This window comes from Leptonychotes weddellii, chromosome 16 (genome assembly GCF_054177405.1).
Source record: "Leptonychotes weddellii isolate Sample4059 chromosome 16, ASM5417740v2, whole genome shotgun sequence".
NCBI lineage: Eukaryota > Metazoa > Chordata > Mammalia > Carnivora > Phocidae > Leptonychotes > Leptonychotes weddellii.
Window position 1 is genome coordinate 42,842,463 of NC_138384.1, and position 27,056 is coordinate 42,869,518.

At 44.5% G+C, this 27,056-nt stretch overlaps 2 protein-coding genes across 5 annotated transcripts in view; both read right to left on the bottom strand.

Moving 5' to 3' along the window:
• Positions 1-27,056, bottom strand: part of ZNF229 (zinc finger protein 229) — a 474,727-nt gene that overhangs the window by 427,726 nt on the left and 19,945 nt on the right. The window lies entirely within an intron of this gene.
• Positions 2,482-27,010, bottom strand: ZNF285 (zinc finger protein 285). 4 transcript variants are annotated; one of them, XM_031026622.2, is made up of 4 exons: positions 25,468-27,010; positions 13,952-14,009; positions 7,489-7,615; positions 2,482-4,963 (listed from the first exon to the last, which is right to left on the bottom strand). In XM_031026622.2, exons 1-4 carry the CDS (start codon positions 25,470-25,472, stop codon positions 3,309-3,311), a joined length of 1,845 nt encoding a protein of 614 aa, XP_030882482.1. In that variant the 5' UTR covers positions 25,473-27,010; the 3' UTR covers positions 2,482-3,308. The 4 variants fall into 4 exon arrangements, with proteins under 4 accessions (XP_030882482.1, XP_030882483.2, XP_030882484.1 ...); XM_031026623.2 differs by lacking the exon at positions 25,468-27,010 and adding an exon at positions 23,353-23,413; XM_031026624.2 differs by lacking the exon at positions 25,468-27,010 and adding an exon at positions 23,166-23,336.

Here is a 27,056-nt window from a genome sequence, read left to right on the forward strand (position 1 = left end):
GGATGCATGGGCATGCAGAATGAGGAAGGGTGCAGATGTCATCCATTTGGGGAACAGATGGGCCACAGTCAGTGGCCAGGTACATGGATGTGCAAAGGGAATGGGTGTGCCTGTGGGTAGAAGTCCTAGAATGTGCAGGGTCCACATCCAGAGGTCCATGGGAATGTGATCAACAGGCTAGAGCTGCAGGATCATCAAGGGACTGTGCATTCTGGATGTTTGGCTAGTGCAGAGTAGGACCAGATGTCCTCACTTCCACACTGCTGACCAATCATGCAGCTGCTACAGACATCAGGAGATCCCTCCCTCCTGCAATCTCCCTCACACACCCTCTGCTGAGAAAGCTTAACATTGTGTTTACTGCAAAGGAGAAATGCTCAAAGAAATGTCTTTCATTATTATAGAGTATGTACCAAAGGGTGAATTTGGAACTTAAAGGCAATAACTTGCCCCTAGACTGAACTGCAATCATTGCCACTTCCAAAGTCCTAGCTACTGGTCTGTAAAAGTTGGGTTACATAGGAAGACATACAAGATGAGGGTCAGTAAGCCAAGGATTGTAAAACATGGAATAATCAGCACAGAAACACAAAGGAAGGCCATGTAGTAAGAGGACAGCTGGCTTTCCCACAGTCCATTTACAGTAATTGCCCATGCAAGGAGCTATATTACAGCAGCCACCTGGTGATAGGTCAAGCCCATTGCCTTCCATCTCTGGCAGCAACTTTCTAAAGCAAAACCTCACAATCTTCCACCAGGACTTGCTTTCTCCAAACAACCTACCCTCTCCACCGTGAGCTCTACTCACAACCCATTAGGGAAAAACATCATATTAAGGATTGGTGAATGTCTAGTGACAAAATTGTTATCACAAGCATCTGAATATAGAGAAAGGAAAATAATTTTGGGAAAGCATTTCCTGCATTATGCATATCCCCACTTGGATTAAACAGTCCAAACAACCCTTGAAACAACACTGAAAAGTGAAGTGTAGAGTGGTGGAGGGGACCACTCCCAGTACTACTCTGTGCTGTAAAACTTGGGTATCAAGTCAGGGGTCATCCGTAATGATCTTTTACAATGTGATTTTTTTCTCCAAACTGTATGTGGAAATTTTTACATCATTTTTAATGGTGATATTGTTTCATTTTTTGTAAGTACCATAATTTATTCAATCTTTTACGTATCTTCAGGTTGTTTACAACTTTTATTATTGTAAATATTCTTGGAATATATTCCCTTCTGAAACCATCTTTCCCCACTTGTGCAATTATACTGTAAAGATAAATTCTGAGGAGTGGAATTATTAATTCAAAGATAATGCACTTTATACGCTTTGATACATATAGACAAATTCCTCTCCAGAAATGTTGCACCTGTATTTTTTCCCACCAACCGCTGGTTTTTCCATTCCCTTACTGACACTGGGTTTTATTAATGTTTCACTGTTGCTCACCTGGATCAGTAAGAAAGCAACATTTTAGGGATGGTTTTATTTGATTTTGAATGGCTGTTCCATATATAAACCATAACTCGTAGGAAATTATAATGTAAGAAAAAGTAGGAAGAAAAGATGATCCAAATGAAGAAACCTATAGGTCAACTAAGATACCAACAAAAGACATTATTTGTGAAGATGAAAAAAGATATTGTGGATATATCTCCTCCTCCCAAAACCATCTATAATCCCAAATTAAATCACAATTATGGAAGGAACTTGACAAAATGAGCACCTTCTCAAACCCCATTTTTATAGGGGTGCCTGGGTGGTTCAGTTGGGTGGGCGACTGCCTTCGGCTCAGGCCATGATCCTGGAGTCCCAGGATCGAGTCCCGCACTGGGCTCCCTGCTTAGTGTGGAGTCTCCTTCTCCATCTGACCCTTCCCCCTCTCATGTGTTCTCTCTCTCTCTCTCTCTCATGCTCTCTCTCTCAAATAAATAAAATCTTTTAAAAAATAAAAAAAATAAAACCCCATTTTTATTAAACAAGATTGTTGAGAAGTGGTGGTGCCAGCTTCTGACAATGAACACTCTTGATCTTCTGTAAGTTGTTAGCCACTTCATTAAATATTAGTTTTACTTAATTCACTTTATTAAGACTACCTGCAGGACATCTAGTCTAGTTAATTTCTTATTGACAAACTTTTCCCATTATTACACCTTACAGAGTTTTCTATTGCATGGGATTTATGTCTACAGATTGCACTTTTGCTACAGTTCTACCACCTGTGCATTATCTGGAACATTTCTTTTTTATGCACAGACCAATGAATGAAGATTCTCACTGAAGAAGTCCTAGCCACACCATTTTAGATAGCTGCACTGCCACATATAGCCTTAACGACTTAAAAGTTTTGAACTCAATTATAAAGTTGCTTTCTTCTGCGAACTCCAATGACCGTGAAATATGTTGCTGTTAAATCCCTCTGTCATAGTTGGCATAGCCTGGGCAATACTAGCAACAAATAAACTGCCAAAATATCAGTAGTATAACACAATAAATGTTTATTTCTTACTCAAGAAAAACAAAGTCCAGCACAGGTCAGATAGCCACCTTTTATCAATCCAGCCTCCAAGGTCACCATGACAGGAAAGATGGCCAGAGGACATCACAAGATGTTTCTAAGGGCCAGGCCTGGAAGTAGCTTATATTACTTTTGCTCATACTCTGTTGCTTGGCACTCTATCACATGGACCAGCTCTTAACTGCAAGGGTTTCTGGGAAATGTGAGTCTCTATGGGATCCGAGAAATAGAACCACCGAGATAAACACACAGCCATGCCCGTAAAATATCACTTTTATAGAGCTTCTCCCTGTGTAGAAAATCTAATGGATTTGAAAACCTGAGAATGGACTAACATTCTTACCACACTAATAACATGGGTTTCATTTCTGAGCACTCTTTTGAATATCTTTCTAGTGGGTACTCTCTTTAAAAAATCTACAGATTTTGGCTGGCCTAAAGTCCTCACTTGTACCCATCTCAATTATAATTTCCTTCCTGGGCATATCCATTCACGGAAATTTGATCTCCAATTATTGTCATTGCCACAAACCGTCCATCTGTCAATTGTCACTACTTTGCCACTGCAGCATATGACAGTTGATGGGAGTTTTGAAGAAGTTCTTGAGATCCACAGTAGGTCCCTGGAATGCTCTTAAGAACCCTTGCTTCAGAGCTGCAGGATGACATGATGGGTGGCAGCGTCCTTGTCCTTTGCTGCCCCAGCCCTCCCAATGACTGAGTAAGCCTCTATCACCTGGAATACATAGACTTGCTTGCTTTCCTGATTGGGCCCTTTCAGAATTACATTGAGTACGTTTCTGTCCTCTTCTGTAGTCTTTGATGAGTAAGAAGGTCTGAGCTATAACTAAAGCCATTGCCAGGCTCACTACTATATTGCACCTCGTCTGCATGTGTTCTCTGGTGAGCGAGAAGATATGAGTTACGACTGAAGCCCTTCTCACATTCTTTACACTTATAGGGCTTCTCTCCTGTGTGGACTCTGAGGTGCACATGAAGATCTGAATTCCGACTGAAGCCCTTACCACACTCATCACATTTATATGGTTTCTCTCTGGTGTGGTCTCTTTGATGTAAGTGAAAATATGAACTATAACTGAAGCCTTTACCGCACACTTCACATTTGTAAGGCTTTTCTCCCGTGTGAACCCTCTGATGAGTGTGAAGAACTGAACTGTATGCAAAAGCCTTTCCACACACGTTGCATTTATAGGGCTTCTCCCCTGTGTGGACTCTCTGGTGAATGTGGAGGTGTGTGCTTTGGCTGAAGCCCTTTCCACACTCACCGCACCTGTAAGGCTTCTCCCCTGTGTGCAGCCTCCGGTGGACTTGAAGAACAGAGCTTGAACTGAAGCATTTGCCACACTCACTGCATTTGTAGGGCTTCTCTCCAGTGTGGACTCTCTGGTGGACAAGAAGATTGGAGCTCTGATCAAAGCCCTTCCCACACTCCTCACATTTATAGGGCTTTTTCCCTGTGTGGACTCCCTGATGAATACAAAGAAGTGACCTAAATCCGAACCCTTTCCCACACACATCACATCTATAGGGCATCTCCCCTGTGTGGACCCGGTGATGGTTGTGAAGAGAGGAGTTGCGCCTGAAGACCTTGCCACATTCGAGACATTTATAGGGTTTGTCTCCCAAGGGGACCTTTTGATATCTGGGAAGGTCTGGGCTCTGCTTGCAGCCCTCTGCCCACTCTTGATATTCATAAGCTTTGTCATCTGAATGAGCTTTATAGTGAACAATAAGATCTGAGCTCTGACTAAAGTCCTTTCCACACTGGTCACATCTATAAGACTTTTCTATGTGAGCACTGTGATGAACAGGAGGGTCTGCACCATCTATGAAGCCCACACCATAGTTATTACATTTGACAGGTTGTGGTACCACAGGGACCACGTTATGTTGTTTGGCTGTTGATTTCATAGCCAAGTGTTTCCCACAGTCAGTGTATCTACAAGGTTCCTCTTCTTTACATTCTTGGGAATCACCATGATCACATGATGTCTGACTGATGCTGTCATCACACTGAGCACATCCATACAGTTTCTCTTCCACATGAATTCTCTCATATTGTCCTTGAGAATTCTGGGGCTCAGTCATCATGTTGGCTCCCTTCCAAGATTCTGGGGTAAAGACTCGTGTCAGGCCTTTCCCTTCTGTGCCATCTTGATTTTCTAAATTAATGGCATTTATTACATAGTTTTCATTTTCAGAAATCTGAAGAGACACTCCTGCCCACTCTTCACAGAGAGAAACATCTCCTTCTAAATACTGGGGATAATTTCCTTGAAGATTCATGACATACTCCTGACTCACAGTTAATTCACTGATCCTTTGTTTCCAAATCTGCCAGCAGTAGAGCACTTCTTGAGAGAGATAACTCAACCCTTTTCCCTGAAGATGTGAAATGTTGTTTTTAATCCTGTCTCCTATGAGGAGAAAGAGAATTTGGCTAAGAGAACAAGTAAGTCATCCCTCCAGAGGTTTTGAGAAATGAAGTAGGATGGGGTGGAAAGCTGTCACTGGTTCCTATTGATATGGAAACAGAATCACAGTACTTCTAATCTATGAGCTGCCAATTAAAAATCAGATGTTGCAGAGAAATCAAAAGAAATCCTGGGAACAATTTATAAAGAAAGATTCACCTCCCTCCTATAAGAGCAGCTGATAAAACCCTTTAATCATTTTGCTACAAAAGGAATGGAGAAGGGGTGCTTGGCTGGCTCAGTCGGTTAAGCACCCAACTCTTGATTTTGGCTCAGGTCATGATCTCAGGGGCGTGAGGTCGACCTCACATGGGGCTCCATGCTGAGTATGAAACCTGGTTGGGATTCTCCCTCTTGTTCTCCCTCTGCCCCTCCTCCCACTCGCACTCTCTCTCTCAAAGCAAAAAAAAAAGTATGGAGAAGACTCCTATAAGATTTATGGTGTGTACAACACAATAATGGGAGTGCTGGACATGGTGACAGACACAAAGGATCACAAAGACCTTCCAAGATACCATATAAAGTTGCGGAAACAAGCAACAAATCTTGTCTCTTGCTAATGTCCCTTCCTTCACATTACTGTCATTTGAAGTAGGATTATCATGTATGTTTCTCTACAGCCTGCCCAACTGTATGTGGTCAACTTAAAACAGCAATGGGGACTGATATAGGGATAATATTGTGAAATATGGTCCTGGGGTTGGTGGGGGAGGTACATGTACACCTTTGAGGCAGGCTTAAAGAGACATCCTTTTCTCTGAGGTTCTCTGGATTCCACGAAGAGATAAAGTCCACCAAAATCCTATAATCCATCCAGTGATTTTTTTCTTTTTTCTTTTTAATAAGTAATCTCTACTCCCAATGTGGGGCTTGAGCTCACGACCCTGAGATCAAGAGTCGCATGCTCTAAGATCCTGTAATCCATTTCCCTAACATTCCTATTTAATTAATTGCAGAATTTCAAATAGCCATGACTATGAGAATGAGCAATGTGGAACTGTCAACGGCCTGGCCCCACAGAAGCAAGATTGTACCAAAGAGTCATAAAACATAAGGAGATGAGGTAGAAGAGGATGGTCACACCCTTGGCACCCTAAAATGGGCTTCAAATGCCATGAACACTATGGTCAAGACCATCTGGACACGGCTTCTGGTTCAAGGTAGTTTCTGAGTCATTTTATTGAGAGTGACGTTAGTGTGTGAGGTGGTGTCAGAGAAAGGGGGACTTGGAGCTACCCACAAGAGGCCTAAAGGAGCAGTTTTCCAGTTGTTTCAACTGTATCCGTAGTAAGAAAACCATTTGCACTGTGACCCAGTATGCACAAATAGACACTGACTGTTAAATAGAAGTTTTACAAGCTGATACTTACCTTACTAGGTGCAATGTACTCTGATAAATTCTTTTGTGTTCTGGTCCATTAATCTATCTTGCTTTTTAAAAACTGCTGATTATGATAGAGTAACTTGATTTCAGAATGGAAATTCTGAAACTGACTCACTGACAGTGTTGAATCCTGCAGACTAGCTATATATCTATAATCTATAGACATAGTGGTACTTAGTTTCACATGGTTATTAAAGGGTCTTGGGGTGCCTGGGTGGCTCAGTTGGCTAAGTGTCTGACTCTTGATTTCGGTTCAGGTCATGATCTCAGGGTTGTGAGATCGAGCTCCGCATTGGGCTCCATGCTGAGCCATGGAGACTGCTTAAGGTTCTCTCCCTCTCTCTCTGCTCCCCCGCCCCCTCCGCTCACATGTGCACGCATGCACGCTTTCTCTCTCCCTAAAAAAAAACAAAACAAAACAGAACACAGGGTGTACAGCCAGATAAGGAGAGTTCACATCATATTTCTTATAAGCTGTGTGACCATGGGCAAGTTACTTAACTACTCTGTGCCTCAGTTGTTTCCTTTGTAAAAGAAGGAATAGCAACTATCTCATAGACTAAACCAAGGTAATGCATATCTGTATGTGAGCCTCTGAGAAATTAAAACTAGATATTTATCAGTAAGAAAGCAAATAAGCTGACATTTATACCACACTCACTGTACACCAGATCCTGGTTTAGTTCCTTTAACAATAGTTTGCCCAAAACACTGGTTTTTCTCCAGAAGCAACCAAGGGACCAAGGCCCGTGGTAATGTGTGAACTTTATCAACCTTGCTTTGGGAAACATGAGAGCAGGTGAAGGCCTAAAATGAGAGGAGGCCAGGGTGGTCTCACTAACTGTATTGGAGGCCCATGGGCCAGTGGGTTTAAGATGTGAGGGGTTTCCTCACCAACACTTCACAGGAGGCCATTCACTCACGTCAATCTGTTAAAACTCACTAACTTCAGGGGTCTCCTTGGCATGTGTGTCTCTCAGGTATTCTCACCAGTGGCCAAAGTTTCTCTTTGTGCTCCAACTGGAATATTCTATCTGGCTTGAAACTGATTTGAGGAAACAGGACAGAGGCTTGTTGTCCTCACCCACTGAGACAAGGTTCCTGAAGTTCTCCAGCATCACATCCTGGTACAGGTTTATCTGGGCCTTGTCCAGTAGAGCTAGCTCTTCCTCCGTGAAGACCACCGCCACGTCCTTGAAGGTCACAGCTTCCTGAAACACCAAGCACACGCCTCATGGATCATCCACGGATGACCACTGGAAGAAGAGCACAGCTGGAAGCTTTGCTGGTCATTAGGTTGCTGTCTTTCTGCTCCCAGCCCTCCACTTTAAACCACACTTTGTAATGCTGGAACCATGGCTCTGCAAATTGCACTTTGAATCTGAGAACTGGCTCTGTGTGAGGCTCTGCCACTAGGGGGCACAGGAAGGATTCTGCAAGGTTGGGGGAGAAAGAAGGGACTTAACTTGTTCCTGGCCTGTCTGCCTCCTGTTCTGGTATCACCTCTGCCATGCTATGTTCCGCTGGTAGCAGCAGTCCCATTCCCTAGCGATATCTGAAGTCTGGGTCCCTGACCCCTAGGCTTCTTCACTGAGCTCAGAGACACCAGCCGGCCAGCACCCCCCCTCTTCACAGTTCTGCATTTCAGCTCCACAAGGCCCCTCTTCTAAGTTTCCAAGTTCCCATAATTTAATCTCACCCTTTGGTTCCCTCAACCAGGTTGTTAGTTACTTCCCATAGTTGGTACTTCCATGATACTGTAGAGTTCTCTCTTTACCCCTCAGTTACCTGGCTCACAACTCCAAACCTAGTCAACAATTCTATTAAATTCTTCCTGTTCAAACAGCCAGCGTCCTTTTTGTGTCCTGAACAGACCCTTACTAGTACAAAAGAAATGAGAAACATAGAAGAAATTCAAAGTTTTGGGTAGGCCAAGTTTCTCTTCTTTTGTCTGCATTGCCTGTGTCCCCATTAACTGTCCAGAGTCACACAATGTTGCAGTAAACATCCATGAACATCTGTCTTTGAGTGCTTATAAGACCATTTCCATAAAATAAATTCCTAGACCAGAGACTACTGAATTACTTGGGTTTGCAATTTTACATTTTGACTGATATTGTCCAAATTATCTTCCAAAAAGGTTGTGCTGATACACTGGCCTAGTAGTGTCTGGGTGTTCATTCCTTTTCATACATCAAGACTTGATATTTTCTCTGTCATGGCATATTAATCTATTTCTATTGGACTAAGCAGACAAGGCAACTAAAAGCATTGGCTGCCAGATTTAAAAAAAAAAAAAAGTAAAAAGGAAATTATTGGAACATGTGAGAGCATTTGGGTATCAATTAAGTATTTTTTTATTTTTATTTTTATTTTTATTTTTTTTTTAAAGATTTTATTTATTTATTCATGAGAGACAGACAGAGAGAGAGAGAGAGAAGCAGAGGGAGAAGCAGGCTCCCAAGGAGCAGGGAGCCTGATGCGGGACTCGATCCCAGGACCCTGGGATCATGACCTGAGCCGAAGGCAGACGCTTAACCGTCTGAGCCACCCAGGCGCCCAATTAAGTATTTTTTTAAAAAAAACAGTAGAGTCAGTAGTGGAATTACTGGCTCATATGGTAGTTCTGTTTTTAATTTTTTGAGGAACCTCCATACTGTTTTCCATAGTAGCTGCACCAATTTTCACTCCCACCACCAGTGCACAAGGGTTCTTTTTTTCTCCGCATCCTGGCCAACACTTGTTATTTCTTGTGTTTTTTTTATTTTAGCCATTCTGACAGGTATAAGATGATATCTCCTTGTGGGTTTTTTTTTTTTAAGATTTTATTTACTTGGGGGAGAGAGAGAGAGAATGAGAGAGAGAGCACAAGTGAGGGAAAGGACAGAAGGGCAGAGGGGAAGGAGAAGAAGCAGACTCCCTGCTGAGCAGGGAGCCTGACCCAGGGCTCCATTCCACGACCCTAGGATCATGACCTGAGTCGAAGGCAGTTGCTTAACCAACTGAGCCACCCATGCACTCCATCGTTGTGGTTTTGATTTGCATTTTCCTGATGATGAGTGATGTTGAGCATCTTTTCATGTGTTTGTTGGCCATCTGTATGTCTTCTTTGGAAAAATGTCTATTGGTGTACTCTGCTCATTTTTAAATTGGATTATTTGGGATTTTTTGGAGTTGTGTAAGTTCTTTATATATTTTGGATATCAACCCCTTATCAGTGATAGCATTTGCAAATATCTTCTCCCATCTAGTAAACTGTCTTTGTTTTGTTGCTGGTTTCCTTCTCTGTGCAAAAGCTTTTTATTTTGGTGTAGTCCCAAGAGTTTAATGTTGCTTTTGTTTTCCTTCCCAGAAGAGACATATCCAGAAAAATGTTTCTACCACTAATGTCAAAGAAATAACTGCCTATGTTTTCTTCTAGGAATTTAATGGGTTTCAGGTCTCACATTTAGCTCCTTAATCCATTTTGAGTTTATTTTTATGCATGGTATTTACCCAAAGGAAATGAAAACACTAATTCAGAAAGATATATGCACTCTTACGTTCACTGCAACATTGTTTACAATAGCCAAGATATGGAAGCAACACAAGTGCCCATCGATATAGACGAATGGATAAAGAAGATGAGGTATACATATACAATGGAATATTACTCAGTCATAAAAAGGAATGAAATCCTGCCATCTGCAACCACATGGATGGACCTAGAGGGATAATGTTAACTGAAATAAGTCACTCAGAGAAAGACAAATACCATATTGTTTTCACTCACATGTGGAATTTAAGAATAAAACCAAATGATTAAAGGGAAAAAAAAAAGAGACAAATGAGATTCTTAAATACAGAGAACAAACTGGTGGTTGCCAGAGGGGAGGTGGGTGGGGATGTGAGGAAAACAGATGGAGGGGATTAAGAGTACACTTATCATGATGAGCACCGAGAAAAGTATGGAATTGTTGAATCATTACATTGAACACCTGAAACTAATATAACACTGTATGTTAATTTTACTTGAATAAAAATATAAATTTCTTGAGTGATGACAGTAATGTGGAAATGTAGGAAAACACCCTTATTCTTAGCAGATACATACTGAAGTATTTAGGGATGAATAATGATGACTGTAATTTGTTCTCAACTGGGTCAGCAAAATGAAATATAGATATTGTGTGTGTATGTGTATTATGTATATGTGTGTAATTGTTAACAACTTGTGAATCTAGTTGAAGACTAAACATTATACTGCTCTTTCCATTTTTCCATAAATTAAAAATTTTCAAAATAAAAAACTGAGGGGAGGGTGCCTGGGTGGCTCCGTTGGTTAAGTGACTGCCTTCGGCTCAGGTCGTGATCCCAGGATCCCAGGATCGAGTCCCATATCAGGCTCCTTGCTCAGTGGGGAGTCTTCTTCTCGCTCTGTCTGCTGCTCCTCCTGCTTGTGTTCTGTCTCTCTGACAAATAAATAAATAGAATCTTTAAAGAAAAATTGAGGGGAAAAATAATCTAGTATTAATAGCCAGCCCCGACCAAAAAGTAAATTTTTAAATAAAATGCTATCACTGCACTTATCACCCTGCCCAGTTACATAGTCATACATATGTCCTCTCAATAGCCTCTGTACCTCGAAAATGCTGCCAACCAAAGTTGTGAGTAGTTACAACATATTTCACAAAGAATTTATTACTAGCTATTATTCAATCACCCAAACCTGACAATTATTGAAAACAAAAACTAGCAGGGGCATTATGAACTGCATGTTTGTGTCCCCCTCAAAGTTCATATGTTGAAATCTTAACCCTCAAGGTGATAGTATTAAAAGGTGGGGCCTTTAGGAGGTAATTAGGTCCTAAGAGTGGAGCCTCAGGAATGGGATTAGGGCCCTCGTAAAAGACTTCCCAGAGAGCTCACCCCTTCTGCCATGTGAGGACACAGCAAGAAGATGACCACCTATAAATCAGAAAGCGGGCTCTCACCAAACACCAAATCTGCCGGATCCTTGATCTTGGACTTCCTAATCTCCGGAGCTGTGAAAATAAGTTTCAGTTGTTCCTAAACCACCCAGTATATCTTAGCGGCACTGCTTTCCTCGGTGGGAGGTAACAAAATGGAGTTGGAGCGAGTGAGCCAGGAAGTACAGATACCCGACAGCCGATGTGGGGCAGACACTAGGGAGAAGGGGTTCGGAATGCAGGCTCACCCAGCCTAAGCCCCTTCTCCCTTCTTGGCCTCAACTGTCTGGGAAGACAAAACACCCATTTCCCACCACCCTTTGCAGCTGGGCGGATCCCTTGCTGGGATCCTATGCAGAAACTGCCATATGATGCAGGTATGAGGACAGTCCAAAAATATTAATAAACCAAATTGATAAACTAATATAGATACAATCAAAGATTTTAAAATCTTTTTCTCGGCACATAGCACCATCTATGAAGTCCTCTTGTAAAATCTGGAACCTAAATTTATTCAAGCACTCAGTGCTCCCACGTATAGGAAACACTATAGCTAGAGGAACCCACTGAACGACACCAAAAAGAGGCATTTTTGAGATAACCGGGGAAAACTGATTATTGCCAGGGTATTAGATGATACCAAAGAATTACTGATAATCTCAGCCATTTTTTTTTTATTTTCCATAGAAATACATACTAAAATATATAGAGGTGTATGGTAAATTAGATTGCCAATTAGCAAAATTCCCTCATGCTCCCCAATTCCACTCAAGGACCTGCGTGTATTTCTTTGCCCCTGGACTTTGGATTTGGCCATATGACTTGTTCCAGTTCTAAGCCTGGGCCTTAACCTGCATGTTTCCATTTGTTTCCTTGCTCTGCCAGCACCCAACACGTCCATGCTAACCAATACAAAACCGCTACCAAATAAATATCTCTGGCACTGACTTTGGGACCAAGAGGCAACACTTGGGGAAACTGTTATCAGAGGCTGGAAAAATGGTAGCCTGGGTGATAAAGTGTGAAACATTTGGTGAAACAATTGCTGGCAGTAAGGTAGAAGATGGAAAATGTACCTAATGGGACTCAGTGTGGACTCAGGCAAGATGGTTTCCAGGCAGAGGAAATGAGTGGGAGCTCATTTATTTTAGCTTGCACACAAGCTACTCTAAGAAAGTAATGAGCTCAGAACCAAACCGATATAAAATGAAGTAACATTCTATCCGGGGTCTTCTTTTAAAATGCTTTGGGACATCTGACTCTTGGTTTCAGCTCAGGTCGTGATCTGGGGGTCATGAGGTCAAGCCCCGCGTTGAACTCCAGGCTCAGCGTGGAATCTGCTTAAGCCTCTCTCTGTCTCTTTCCCTCTCTCTCTCTCAAATAAATAAATCTTAAAATAAAATAAAATAAAATTCTTTGGGAAAGAAAAAAGGAAAGTGAAAAAGAGATAGATTAAGCAGATGTGGCAAAATGTTGAACCTGAACTATGGGTACTACACACAGAGATTCATAGTACTATTTTCTCTTTTTGTGTATTTGCATAATTAAAACATTTTTCATGATTTAAAAAAATCCTTGTTCTATCCTCTGATGGCCTTTTTGATGCATCAACTTGGGCTAGACTACAGTCCCATTATGGAAGCAAACATTAATCTAGGTGTTGCTGTGAGGATATTTTATAGATGTGATTAAGTCCATAATCAGATGACTTGGAGGAAGACTATTTTAAATAATGTGGGTGGGCCTGATCCAATCAGTTGAAGGGCCTCAAGACCAGAACTGAGGCTTCCCTAAGAGAAGAAATTATACCTGTAGACAGCAGCATCAGTCTGTGTCTAAGAGTTCCAGCCTGCCCTGGGACTTCCGATTTGCCCAGCCCCCACTGTCTCATAAAATAAACCTCTTACAAATCTCAATATATAACTCATACTGTTTCTGCTTCACTGGTTGAATCCTGATGGATACATCCACACTCAAATCTTGCCGCTTACATGTACTGGACCCAGCGCTACTCCAAGTGTGGTCATGTATATACCGACCATGCCCTCAGATGCTGTGGCAATACTACATTTCTATAAGAGTTTCTGAATGCAGGGCGCTTGGGTGGCTCAGTCGGTTAAGCGACCAACTCTTGATTTCGGCTCAGGCCATGATCTCAGGGTTGTGGGATCCAGCCCCACCTCAGGCTCCATGCTCAGCGGGGAGTCTGCTTCTCTCTCTCCCTCTCCTTTTGCCCCTCCCCCCACCCACACCCACTCTCTCTCTAAAATAAATAATCTTTTTGAAAAAGAGTTTCTGAACTCTTACTCTTGATTGCTATATTGATCTCTCAGTGACAAGCAGCTCGAGGACTGGCACTTGTGCGCAAACCTCATGTGGAGTAGCACCGAACTAGACATCTGGACATCTCGGAGCCTGTTTCTTCATTTCTGCAAAGGGAGTGACACCACCAATCTCACACAGCTGTTACGAGCAAGGCATAGTGCCTAACACGGAGCCATCCCTCAAAAATGGGTGACCTCCCTTCAGAGAACAGAGGTGTGTAGCTCCTCTGAAAGGACATGGCCTTTAAGAGAGAGAAAGGAAAACTAAACTTACCTGGAATTTAGTCATACTGTCTTCCTCATGGAAGGAGCAGGATCCTGAGAAAGTAGAACTGCAAAGAAAGAATCCATGAGAGCATGGGTTTGACAAACCGTGAGCGAATCCTGGTTTATCCCGATCTGTACAATTTTCTCACACATTCTTCTCTCCCGAGATATCTCTTCTTATTCCCAACAGACTCCATCCCACCTCCTCAAGCCTTGTCCCCTGCCCCCACTCCACCCGGATTCCCATATAACTCCTGTATCACTCCCCAAGCTTTTGGGTCCAAACTGCCACACTTTTTCTTTTTCTCAGACTTGTGAATGTATTGGCATCGCCTATATCCTAGTTACTCTGGAAAAGAGGCTCCAGAATTTCTTTTTTTTTTTAATTTTAATTTAATTTTATTTTTTTAAAGATTTTATTTTTATTTATTTGACAGAGAGAGACATAGCGAGAGCAGGAACACAAGCAGGGGGAGTGGGAGAGGGAGAAGCAGGCTTCCCGCTGAGCAGGGAGCCCGATGTGGGACTCGATCCCAGGACCCTGGGATCATGACCTGAGCCGAAGGCAGACGCTTAACGACTGAGCCACCCAGGCGCCCCTAATTTTTATTTTAATTCCAATTAGTTAATATACTGTGTTATATTGGTTTCATGTACACAATATAGTGATTCAACACTTCCATACATCACCCTGTGCTCATCAGGACAAGTGCACCCCTTAATCCGACTTGGACAGGGATCTCAGGATGACAGGGGGCCCTCCCTCTGAGTCCACTTTCGCATGTGAGACTTGCTCTGAAGAACTTTCAGTTAGCTCAGATCTTAACTCTTGGCTTCCAAAATGATCTCTCCCCAGCCCTTGTTCTATCCTCTGGGGCCCCATGAGTCTTGCAAATAATTGATGATATACCTATGACATGAAAGGCACATGCTCTCTGCTCTGGAAAAGCTCACAGGCTCCTGAACTAGAAACTGTCTAGGACCGCAGGTGGACCAAAGCCATGGGAACTTAGGACTCCACATCCACTCAACTCTCTTCTCCATCCTGCCTGTTATCAGGGAATCCCCTTGCCCTCCAGCTTCCGGTTGAGTTCAGCCAAGAGAGAAAGTCAGCAGGAGATCCAGGGAAGGGACAGAAGTGAAGTCGGAGTATTTATTCCCCTAGCTCTTTCCCTGGGGGTTGCTTTGAACTGGCTCTGTTTCATGTCCCTGACCGAAGGTCACAGCGCCTGTTGGTGGCCCTTGTCTCAAATCTTTCCCCTGGTCTGCAAACTGCTTCCTCCCTTAGCCCTTCCATCCTAGGCAGAGTAAGTTACCCTGCTATGACCAGATCTGGGAAACTGCAATATCCTTTCTTGATGACCACACCCTGCCTGCATTTTTGGAAATTGTCCCTTTATTTTAAGCTCTTCTCAAGTTATTTTGACTCTGGTGTTTATTTCCTGTCTGATAAACTCTGCCTCTGACCTTCCAGAAGAAACTTAGTGTATAAAATTTCTGCTTTAGGCACTGTGGGAATCTCAAAGATTAAAAGATATAAACCAAAAACCAGGTCTCTGTTCTCTCCAACAATGCTCTCTTAAAACTAAAAAAAAATATTCTTTTCACCGTTATTTTCGATCTCTCACTGACTGATATTTTGGTAAAATACAGTTTAGAAGAAATTTCTAGAGAAAGAAAATAGAGAGGCATACAAATTACAGGCCCATTAAAAAATTATTAATCAATCATCACACGATTACTGAAACTGCTATACCAATTTTTAAATGTTTCCACTCAATTTCTTGAAGTTATCTGGTCATAGAGCAAGTAGCTCTCCAACTGGCACCCATTTGCTGGCCACCCGTGAATGGCATGTTCTAGCAGCTTACAGGGTGACCGAATTGGGTTAATAGAATATGAAATGACTCCTGGCAAACCCTCACTCTTTCCCCTCCCCTTCCCTGCCTTTAGTAGAAAGCCTTAATCACCCTTATTCTGGGCTCCAACAAAGATTTGCTAAACCTCTTAGCACAGGGCCAATCACATAGTTTCATAATCGTTAAAACCTACCAAGGGGGCGCCTGGGTGGCTCAGTCGTTAGGCGTCTGCCTTCGGCTCAGGTCATGATCCTGGGGTCCTGGGATCGAGTCCCGCATCGGGCTCCCTGCTCAGCAGGAAGCCTGCCTCTCCCCCTCCCACTCCCCCTGCTTGTGTTCCTGCTCTAACTATTTCTCTCTCTGTCAAATAAATAAATAAAATCTTAAAAAAAAAAAAAAAAAACCTACCAAGGAACATTTCTCCCTAACCTTGTCAAAAAAAACCAATAAATCCCGAAGATACAACCAAGCCTTCATCCTTTATCTGCTGTACCCGGTAAAGATCCTGCCATTTATCAAGCACTCAGTGTTTGAGATTAACAAACACATAAATAGAATCAGCTCTGATACACTAGATGCTCTTGCAAAGACACAAGCACACCAGGCTCTCTGCTTCCAGAAATCTGTTCTCTCCTGAGAGTCAACAATGGGTCAGCTTGATTTACATGCACACACGTGCACACATGCACCCACACACATGTGGGAGGCAGTTTGGTTTCCCAGATTTCTGGTTTCAAGCCCTCCCTGCCTTTTTAAAGTTGGGGCCCTGGCAGGAACCAGACGGCACATTCAAATTTGAGGCGGGCAGTTAATAAACAGACTACTTACAGGGGTGTAGGCTGGGCGTAAGGAAGCCATGGGGGAGAAGGCACTATGCTGGGGAGTGACAGGCAGTTGCCATTACTATATCTGAGCCTGAAGGGGTAATAGGAGGGCAATTCCTGGGCCTGGAACAGAGTGTGCAAAAGGTCCCTGATGGGAACTGTAACTTTTTGTTGAGAAGTGCAGCCAGCCTACAGAGAGAGAATTGGGGGGACCAGATGCTCCCACTCACTCTTTTCTCTCCCTCTCTCTCCAAACTCTCCTGTTGTGACTTCCCACTGGCCGAGGACAACCAGGCCAGAGGGCAGTGGCGGGCTCTCAGGGCAGATGGCAGGGTGGAAAGGTGAAGTGGATCTGGAGGTGGGGAACTGAGAGAATGTGGCACATGATGCTCCAAGACCCTTGTTTTTCCCCCACCTGCCCAAGTGCACAGAGCTCTCTCCCACAATGCTCCTCTCGCTCACTTGAACCGATCATCACTCTGATCTGAGTCACTGCAGCAGGTCAGAGACCAGGTGCCCACAGCAACCTCTTGAGGGGAAGAGGACCCAAGGGGAAAGCAGCAGTTGAATCTGGAACTGCAACTGCCCACAAACACAATCGGAAATATAAGCCCCAAGTTCTCCCCAAAATCCTGCTTCCAGATTCCTAGCTCTTTTTCTCAGAATTTCTAGAGGATTCAGGACTGACGAGAGAGACTAACCTGAACTCTTCTGGATGTACCTAGCAATCATGTGTAATTATCTGGGGAAAAGGATAAAGACCATTTCCTCCATGTGTGTGAGAGTAAATGTCATGTGATGATGACAAGGTGTGTATCTGTGATCTGTGAGTATCTGAGCCAAAGGACTCTATGAGATCTAACTTCAGCCCTAAGGGCCGTGGCAGGACTGCAGGCAGGGATGTCTCTAGTCCATGCCAATTTGCCTTTGGACTGATTAGAAAAATGCATCCCTTCCTCGAGATGCTTTTCTCCCACCTGTTGGAGAATTATTATAATATACTGCTTCTGTTAGAACAAAGGAACAAAACACTTTTACAGCTACTTACTGAAAAACTGTGTGTGTATTCTATGTGAATGGCACAGTTTCAGTGTGGTCTCCTTGTGCAGAACCCAACTTACACAAATGTGCACAGCAGTCATACCCTCAGAAAGCCTGTCCAAAAACCTAAAACTAGGGGTGCCTGGGTGGCTCAGTCAGTTGAGCATCCAACTCTTGGTTTCAGCTCAGATTATGATCTCATGGGTCATGGGATCGAGCCCCATGTCAGGCTCCTCACTGACTGGGGAGTCTGCTTGAAGATTCTCTCCTTCTGCCGCTTCCCCCCCACATAAATAAATCTTAAAAAAAAAAAATCTAAGGGGCATCTGGGTGGCGCAGTCAAACATCCAACTCTTGGTTTCAGCTCAGGTCATGATCTCAGGGTCCTGGGATCAAGCCCCACATGGGGCTCCACACTCAGCAGGGAGTCCACTTGGGACTCTCTCTCTCCCTCTGCCCCTCCCCACCCCCACATGCTCTCTCAAATAAATAAATCTTTAAAAAACAAACAAACAAAACCTAAGACTAGTGAGATGTGGCTGGGTGAACATGACAAAGCCTATCACTGGCTAGTCCAAGTGACTACGAAGTACAGGACTATAGCAGGGCTTTTCTAATGACCTTCCCAAATCCCCTGCCCATGGGGATCATTCTTCTTCTGTCAGACCACAGGATCTTGTACCGACATCCACTATAACTTTTCACATTGTACGGCAATTTTTCTGGTTGCTTTTTGCTTTCGCTCCTGTAACGTGTGCTCTTGATGAATGGAAATTATACTATTCATGTACATGTGGAAAGTTTAGCATGCAATAGGTGCCAAATGAATGAAGTCTGGGCCTTTGCCAGACTTAATTCTCTGACTGAAAACGTCAGATCATGAGATCAAAAGTGCAAGGAAAACTGCCCATGCATGGCCCACACATTCAGTGCTGACTCTGAGATAAGGCAGCAGAGCCTAGCTGTTAAAAAAGGGCGGGGTGGGGGGGAGGGATGCCTGGGTGGCTCAGTCGGTTGATAGCGTCTGCCTTCAGCTCAGGTCATGATCGCCGGGTCCTGGGATCGAGCCCTGCATTGGGCTCCCCGCTCAGCAGGGAGTCTGCTTCTCCCCTCTGCCCCTCCCCCCTCTTGTGTGCTTTCGCGCTCTCTCTCTCTCTCTCATTCTTTTTCACTCTCTATCTTAAATAAATAAATAAAATCTTTTGAAAAGTAGACTGAAACCAAACCTGCCTGGGCCTGAGGCCTGGCTTCATCATCTGTGTGCCCTTGGGCAAACTATCTCCTGGTCCCTCAGTTCCTTCCTGTATACAAGACAGGATGTTGAGAGAACCTATTTCTCAGTGTCATGTGGGAACTCGGTAAGTCATTACATGGGAAGTGCTCGGAGCAGGGCCTAGCGTACAACGACCGGTCAATACGCATGGGCTCTTGTGTACTGGGCTGCCTGCTAAGTGTTCGAGATGTCAAAGTAAAATTCAGTCCCTGATCTCAAGGTGGGCAAACTAGGGGTCAGGGAGGCGGGCAAATAAATTGACTGGAACGTGAGAAGGACTGCAACAGACATTCCACAAAACCGAACAAAGACCCAGGTAATAGGAATGCAGCACACCCCGGGAGGGGCCCAGGCTCTCAGGGAAGGCTTTCGAGAGATAGTTGAGCGGTAGCTGAGGCCTGAAGAAACAGCAGGCACTTGCCAAACTGACAAAGAAGGAAAAGGCTAATGAGCAATGGTGGCCGTGCGGGTGAAAAAACACACGTGTGGAGTGCTGGGGTCCCATCAAAGGCCAGGACACAGACTTGCAGGGCAGGGTGGCTGAGATAACGCTGGGAACATCACCAGGGGCCAAATCCTGGGGAATCTCGAAGAGTCTGAACGCTGTGTTGCTACTACTATCATCCTTCCAGTCTGGGTTTGGGAGTTACTTGCTCAGGAAGCCCTGCTTGATAACCCCCACCACATTAGGTACTGTCTGCATCTGTTCAAGCTGTTCTAACAGACTAGCACAGACTGGGTGGCTTATAAACAACACAAATTTATTTCTCACAGTTCTGGACACTGGAAGCCCAAGATGAGGGCGCCAGCACCATGAGGTGAGGGCCGTCTTCTGTTTTTTGTTTGTTTGTTTGTTTGTTTTAAAGATTTTGTTTATTTATTTGACAGAGAGACACAGCGAGAGAGGGAACACAAGCAGGGGGAGTGGGAGAGAGAGAAGCAGGCTTCCCGCCAAGCAGGGAGCCTGATGTGGGGCTCGATCCCAGGACCCTGGGATCATGACCCGAGCCGAAGGCAGACGCTTAACGACTGAGCCACCCAGGCGCCCCGAGGGCCGTCTTCTAGATGACAGACTTCTTGTTGTATCCTCATGTGGCGAAATGAGCAGGGGAGCTCTCTAGAGCCTCTTCTATAAGGGCATTGATCTCATTCATGAGGGCTCTGCCCTCATGCCATGATCACCTTCCAAAGCCCTACCTCTTAATTCCATCCTGTTGGGCCTTAGGGTTTCAGCATATGAATTTCAGCGGATACAAACATTCAGACCATGGCAGATACCCACTGTGACTGGCATTTCTCCTGTCATAGCACTATACTGTGGCTGCTTAATTATCTTCCACCTCTGGCTACAAGCTCAGAGAGAACAAGGATGGCATTTCCTCGTTCAACACATATTTATTAAGTCCCTTCTGCCTGCCAGGCAGTGATCTGGACACTGAAGATATAGCAATGGTAAGGGCCATGGAGAAAAAAAAATGGGGCAGGGGGATAGGGAGTGAAATGGGGTGTTCAGGAGAAGACTCACTGGGGTGATCTGTAGGCAAAGACCTAATGAAGAAAGGGAGTGAGCAATACAAGCACTTGTACAAAGAGCATTCTAGACAGAGGGAACAGCAAGCATCAGCACCCGGAGGTGGCAATATGCATGGTACGTGGCTGAAGTGGAGTGAGCGAGGGAATAAGCAATCAGAGATGAAATAAAAGTAAATGCGAGCCAGATGGTATGCGGTCTTCTAGGCCATTTTAAGGACTTTGGCTATTACTCTCATTAGATGGGAACAATGGGAGGATTCTGAACAGAGGAGTGACACGATCTCATTTAGGCATCAAAAGGATTCCTCTGACTGCTGTTAAGAATGGACTAACGGTGGCAAGAGAGGGGGTGCAGGAAGACCAGGTAGGAGGTTATCACGATAATCCCAGCAAGGGATGATGGTGTCTTGGGTCAGGGGAGCAGAGGTGGAAGTAGTGAGAAACTGCTGGGGTCTGCATTTATATTGAAGATACAGTCAATGGGATCTGCTGATCACTTGCATCTGGGGTGGAAAGCGTGGAGTGGCGGCTTTGGCCTCACTGTCTGGAAGGATGGAGTTGCCGTTTACAGAAATGGGGAAGGTTTTATAGGGGCCAGTTCTGTGGAGGATCAGGAGCTCAGTTTTGGAAATATTAGGTTTGAGGCGTTGAAAAACACACCTATATTTGCAGAGATAGAAAATAAAATTATCCCATTTGCAAGAGACAAAAGACATAAAACACCTATGAATCAATTTCATTACGAAAGGAAGAAAACCTCAGAGTTTCATTGAAACACCTGAAGCTCTGACCACACCCCTGAGCTCACAGTGATTCCCAGGTCCCAGGGGTCTAGTCTGAAGGGGAATTTGCAACATCTGGCCCCCACATATGATATGCAACTAAGAGTAAATTCAACCTTTCTATGCTTCCTCAGGACACTTCCTAGCTCATTAACTGGAAAACTGTTTCAAAAATACTTTATCATAAAAATTTCAAAGCCATGCAGAGGTAGACAGAATGGTCCAATGAATCCCCAGGTGCCAATTATCAACACATGGTCACTCTTGTTTAAACTATACCTCGGGCGCCTGGGTGGCTCAGTTGGTTAAGCGACTGCCTTCAGCTCAGGTCGTGATCCTGGAGTTCCGGGATCGAGTCCCACATCGGGCTCCCTGCTCAGCAGGGAGTCTCCTTCTCCCTCTGACCCTCCCCCCCTCTCGTGCTCTCTCTCAAATGAATAAATAAAATTAAAACAAAACAAAACAAAAAAAACTATACCTCTACCCCTCCCCACATCCTTGCATATTATTTGGAAGTATATCCCTGACACCATATTCATCATATGGCTTAATCCAGAAATACTTCATTATGTCACTCTAAAAGGTATGAAATAGTTTTAAAAGTGCTAATATTACACCTAAAACAACATAAATTCTCTAATTTTATCAAATGTAGAGTCAGTGCTCGAATTTCTAATTTGTTGACTGCAATCGAACAATCTGACATTTGCTCTGCGTTATAAGCCTCAAAGTTTGCATTCCCTGCCTCCCAGCATGCAAGGCGAGGATGGGATTAATAATTTGGGGCAGTTCTCTCTAAACTGTATTCAGATTTCTAACTAGAGAGAGGAGAAAAATCAAGATGTAAGCAGAAAGAGTTAGGGGTCCCCCAAGAAAGATGAGACATAGCTTCTTGACATAAGAAAAGTTATTTTAGTCATTCTAGGTCCCAGTCATCTTGAGATCTAAGCCTGACAGGCACTATTTGTCCAAAACACTTTCTTCCTCAAAGAACTTCCTGGGATACGTTGAAATTGCAGAATAGAACTCAGTAGTTAATAATTTTAAGGGAACAAAAGAATATAAGAATAAACAGCCACTATCAGGCCAGGAGATAGCCTGATCGTATCAGGGACAATCAATCAATGGTAAAACTCGCAGTGCTGATTCAAACGTGAAGAGTGACCGCAAGCACATTCTTGAGTTCTCTTTTCAGGATCTAAACCCCTTTGAGCACCCAGATACCAGACCAACCAGAGCCACAGAATTGATGAAGCTGACCCTTGCCAGCCCTCATGACTTCCATCAGACCTGGGCTCTGTCACCTTAAGATGACTTTTGCCCCCCAATTCCAGGCTGAATTCCCCATTGCACAGACCCCTTCATGAATATGTATGCACCGTTACCTTAAAATGTCCCCAGTTTTGTTATTCCAGGAGACACTGCTTTGGAAAATATCCCCCCGTGCTCCCCTCTATTTGTTGCAAGTAAAAATCTTCCTTTTCCTATTTTTGGGCTTGGTTGTATCTTTTGGCTCAATACCCACCAAAAGTGAACCCAGTTTTGGGGAACAAAATGCCCCACCCCCGAGTCAGGGCTGCCAAATCCCAAACACAGGGTTCAGAATCCAAGACTCCAAGAATCTAGGGCTGCTGAGCCCGAATTGCCCGCCCTGCCAATGCCAGGAATGTACAGCCCAAGCAGTCCCCCATACTCGGAGATGAAGTGCTTGAGCCAATCCCTCTCCGCAGTCAGGGACGCTCGGCCCAAACACTTATTCCCCCAAACCCGAGCCAACCCGCCCCGGGCCAGAGATGCACATTCCAAGACTGACACCAACCCCAACGCGGGGATGCACAGCCCCTATCCCGAAACCTGCAGCGGCGCTACCGGAGTCAGTCCCCCCAAAACCGAGCTCAAGCTCTCCCACCTCTTCCCAGGGAATGCTGGGCGAGCCCCTCAACAGCCCGCCCCGCCGAGGAGGCTCTTCCATTGGCCACCAGTCCCCGCTTCCAACTCCTCCCACCCGTCGACAGGGCCGGGTCACAGCTACACACACCCTCCACCCCCATCGCCCCCGACGCCGCCGAAGCGGGTGCGGTCCGGGCCGGACTCACCTAAGCGCCGCAGACAATGTCGCCCGCAGTGAGCGCCTGTGCCCAGAGCGCATGCGCAAGAAGCCTGTGGACTACAACCCCCAGAAGGCCCTGCGCCGCAGCGCGGCCGCGCCGGGCGGCTCCCTGGGGACCCGTGGCCCCACTGGGGCCACCCGCACTCTTGCCATTTATTTAAAACAATAAAATTAATAATAATAATGGTGATAAAGTAACAGTGAAATGTTAACAATAATTAAGACAAATCACTCTCCACCCGTGATATAAAGGAGGGGCAAGATCCAATATTCCACCACCTGGAAACGCGCACTTGTTCCCATTTTAGTGAAAACCCTTACAGGTTCTTATTCTGCGGACACACCCCATAAAAAACTCATTTAAATACCCTTTTCACGGTTTGTTTCTATTGAAGGGGACTCTGGAAAATCTTCCACACTTGAGAGTTCAGAGTCCTCTCATGTTTCCGCTTCTCTGGTGAAGCAGAGAGGATTATTAACACCCAGTGCCTTCTGTTTTGAATTAGGGAATAGCACGAGTCGGGGGTGGGGAGGGAGTCTCTTATAAGAGACCTATTTCCACAAATCACGGAGACATGGAAAGGTTTCAGATTCCCTTTGAGAAGTCTCCCCTGGTGGCATTTACTTTTTGCATTTTAAGATTACTGTTAAAGGAAGTATCTGTCTTGTGCCCTCACTGGGTAAGAAAACTGTATAAGGATTTCACCAGAAACCCACAGTTCTGGCCTGGAAGAAAAGCACCCAAAAACGGGTGAGAACATATTCTCTTTTTGCCAGCTCTAGTCCTGGACTAGACAGGTAATTGCAGACCCCCACCTCCAAGCAGTGGGCAGGATATCCAGCTACATAGCTTGGCGTTGCAACTCATGGCACATACAGGGACAGCGAAATTCTCTTGGCCGCGCTCTGTCTTTTGATATCTTGACATTAATTTCATCGTGATTTTAAAAAAATCTAGTAAGATCTGCCACAGAGGCGGGAGTGACCCTTAATTTGGGGAGATCCTAAAACTACTGGATGAAGAGGTTTCCTTTAACATGCCTCAGTAATATCTGTGATAAATATGTCAACTCTCCACAACCTAGTTCATTTACTCCCTTTTAGCTTCTCCTTTTTGACCTCATTTTCTACTACTTTCTCGCTTGTGCGTTCTGGCCCGAACACCTTAACAGTTGTATCCCCAGTGCTTAGACACATAGTATCTACTGATTAACCAAATGTCAGTCAGAAGTAAAAATTCAAGGGGTTGAATATGATCTGCATGTGCTCCTGATGGCCAAATTACACAATACAATGTTACACTGTGACCCTGCGGTCCAAGGCAATGACAGGCTTAGGTGTTTCCAGTGCTCCGAGGGACACATCTGGATGCAGGAGATCTCCCAAGTGAGAATAAACCAAATTTAATTTCTGACCTACCATCATACCACCTCATCCTAGTGGGCTAGTAGACTATCTCACTTAGTTGGCGTACTTCATTCTCCATCTCCTGATGGAATAACACTAGGTTGGGTTTTATACCTGAGATATTTATATTCAGGCTGAGGACTGTTCTGAGGAACAGTTACAATTTGTCTGGACCCATAAAATCTACTTGTAAATAGGTATCTTGGGTGGCTCAGTCGGTTAAGCGTCTGCTTTCGGCTCTGGTCATGATCTCAGGGTCCTGGGATCGAGCCCCACGTTGGGCTTCCTGCTCAGCAGGGAGCCTGCTTCTCCCTCTCCTCCCCACTCATGCTCTCTCGCTATCTCTGTCTCTCTCTCTCAAATAAATAAAATCTCTAAAAAAAAATTTTTTTAAAGGAAACGTATCTAAAGTCTCTGACTCTACCTTCTAAAATGATCACGTCACCCTGTTGGTAGGATACAACATTACTGTCACAATCAACTCTATATTCTATACCAGACTTACTGCCCCTACCAACCCACTTCAGCTAGAGCCAACTTGTTCACCATCATTCTTTAGAGACTACCAGTTTCTGACTCTGCCCTGCAGATGGTGTTTTTACAACTCCCCAGAGGCCCTGAAACTTGTATTAACCTTCCTACCATGTAACATTCAGAGACTGCAAGAGAATGACAACAGAGGGTAACATCTTACTTCATTGTTCCTGCTGATTTTGCAGAGAAAGCACTGCACTTCTACGTCTGGCTCCAACCAATCCATAGTGGTTACAGCACTCCCTTGACGCTGTTGTATCCCTTGTCACCACTGACATGGCAGCAGCCAATCGGCACCTGGGTAAACTTTAGGCAACCCAGTGGGATCTCGAGGACAGCCTCTAGCAGGTAGAATGGTCAGTACACATCTACAAAGGTCGACTGAACCGAATCATTCTCCCAAGCTGTTAGTAGGTATGGTGGTTTTTTGAAGATCCATCCACAAGTTCTCTGGTACTCCTTGCAAGAGGTGGAACCTAATGCCCCTCCCCAGAAACTTAGTGACTCCTAAGGAAGAGAAGAAAGCAGAAGGGATGGTCATTTCAGAGACTGGGTCACAGAAGGCCCTGTGGCTTCCTGCTTGCGCTCTCCTCTCTGGCCACTTGCTCTGAGGGAAGGCAGCTGCCGTGTCATGAAGGCCCTCGGGTAGTCCTGTAGAGGAACCCACGTGGTGAGGAACTCAGACCTTTTCCAACATCCACCGAGGAACTGAGGCCTCCTGTTCAAAGCTCTATGATGCTCAAAGCCATCTTGGAAGCAGATCCTTTAAGCCCTGGTCAAACATTCAGATGACTAGCTGCAGCCAACACGTGACAGCTACTTCCAGGACACTGGGGAGATACTGCCCAGACCAATTTAAGAACCTGTGGTCCTCCCTGTTTTTATCTTATTTTTCCTTCCCTTCCCCTATATGTTCATCTCTTTTGTTTCTTAAATTCCCCATATTAGTGAAATCATACAGTATTTGTCTCTCTCGGACTTATTTCCCTTGGCGTAGTACCCTCTAGTTCCATCCACGTCATTGCAAATGGCAAGATTTCATAAAAACAGAGAGGGAGGGAAACCCTAAGAGATTCTTAACTACAGGAAACAAACAGGGTTGCTGGAGGGGAGGTGGGGGGGGATGGGGTAACTGGGTGATGGGCATTAAGGAGGGCACTGGGTTTTATATGCCACTGATTAATCATTAAATTCTACCCCTGAAACTAAAAAAAAAAAAATTAAAAATTAAAATTTTGGAGCTTTAAAAAAATGCATAAAATAAAACTACAGAAAAAAAAATTTGCGGTCCTCCTTTGGAAATCCATTTAGAGAGCTTAACATATCAACCACAAACCTTGAGGGTCTGAGGGGCAGGGACGGTGTCTACATGTGTTCTTTGGCTATAAAGCCCACCCCATGACTAAAATGATGCAGTTGCTATTCCACAAAACACTTGAGACTTTTTCCAAGCCCCTTCAGAAAGCTAACCTTTTCAGCTATGGACACTTTGCTTCTGACCCCCCAGACATGGCCCCAGGAAAGGAAATCAGACTACAGGGGACATATCCTGGTGCGCTGCCTTCTAGGAAGCCAGGTTTGGGGGCTCACTGGTCCCAGAGGGCCAGAGTGCAGAGTGGAGCACCCCGGCTCCTCCCAATTACCCAGACCACCCTCATTTCCGACCAAGCCAACAAAAATTATGCAGCATCTAATTCACAAATTTCTCAGGTCATTTGTATACCTTATATTTGGTACTAGGTGCTAAGT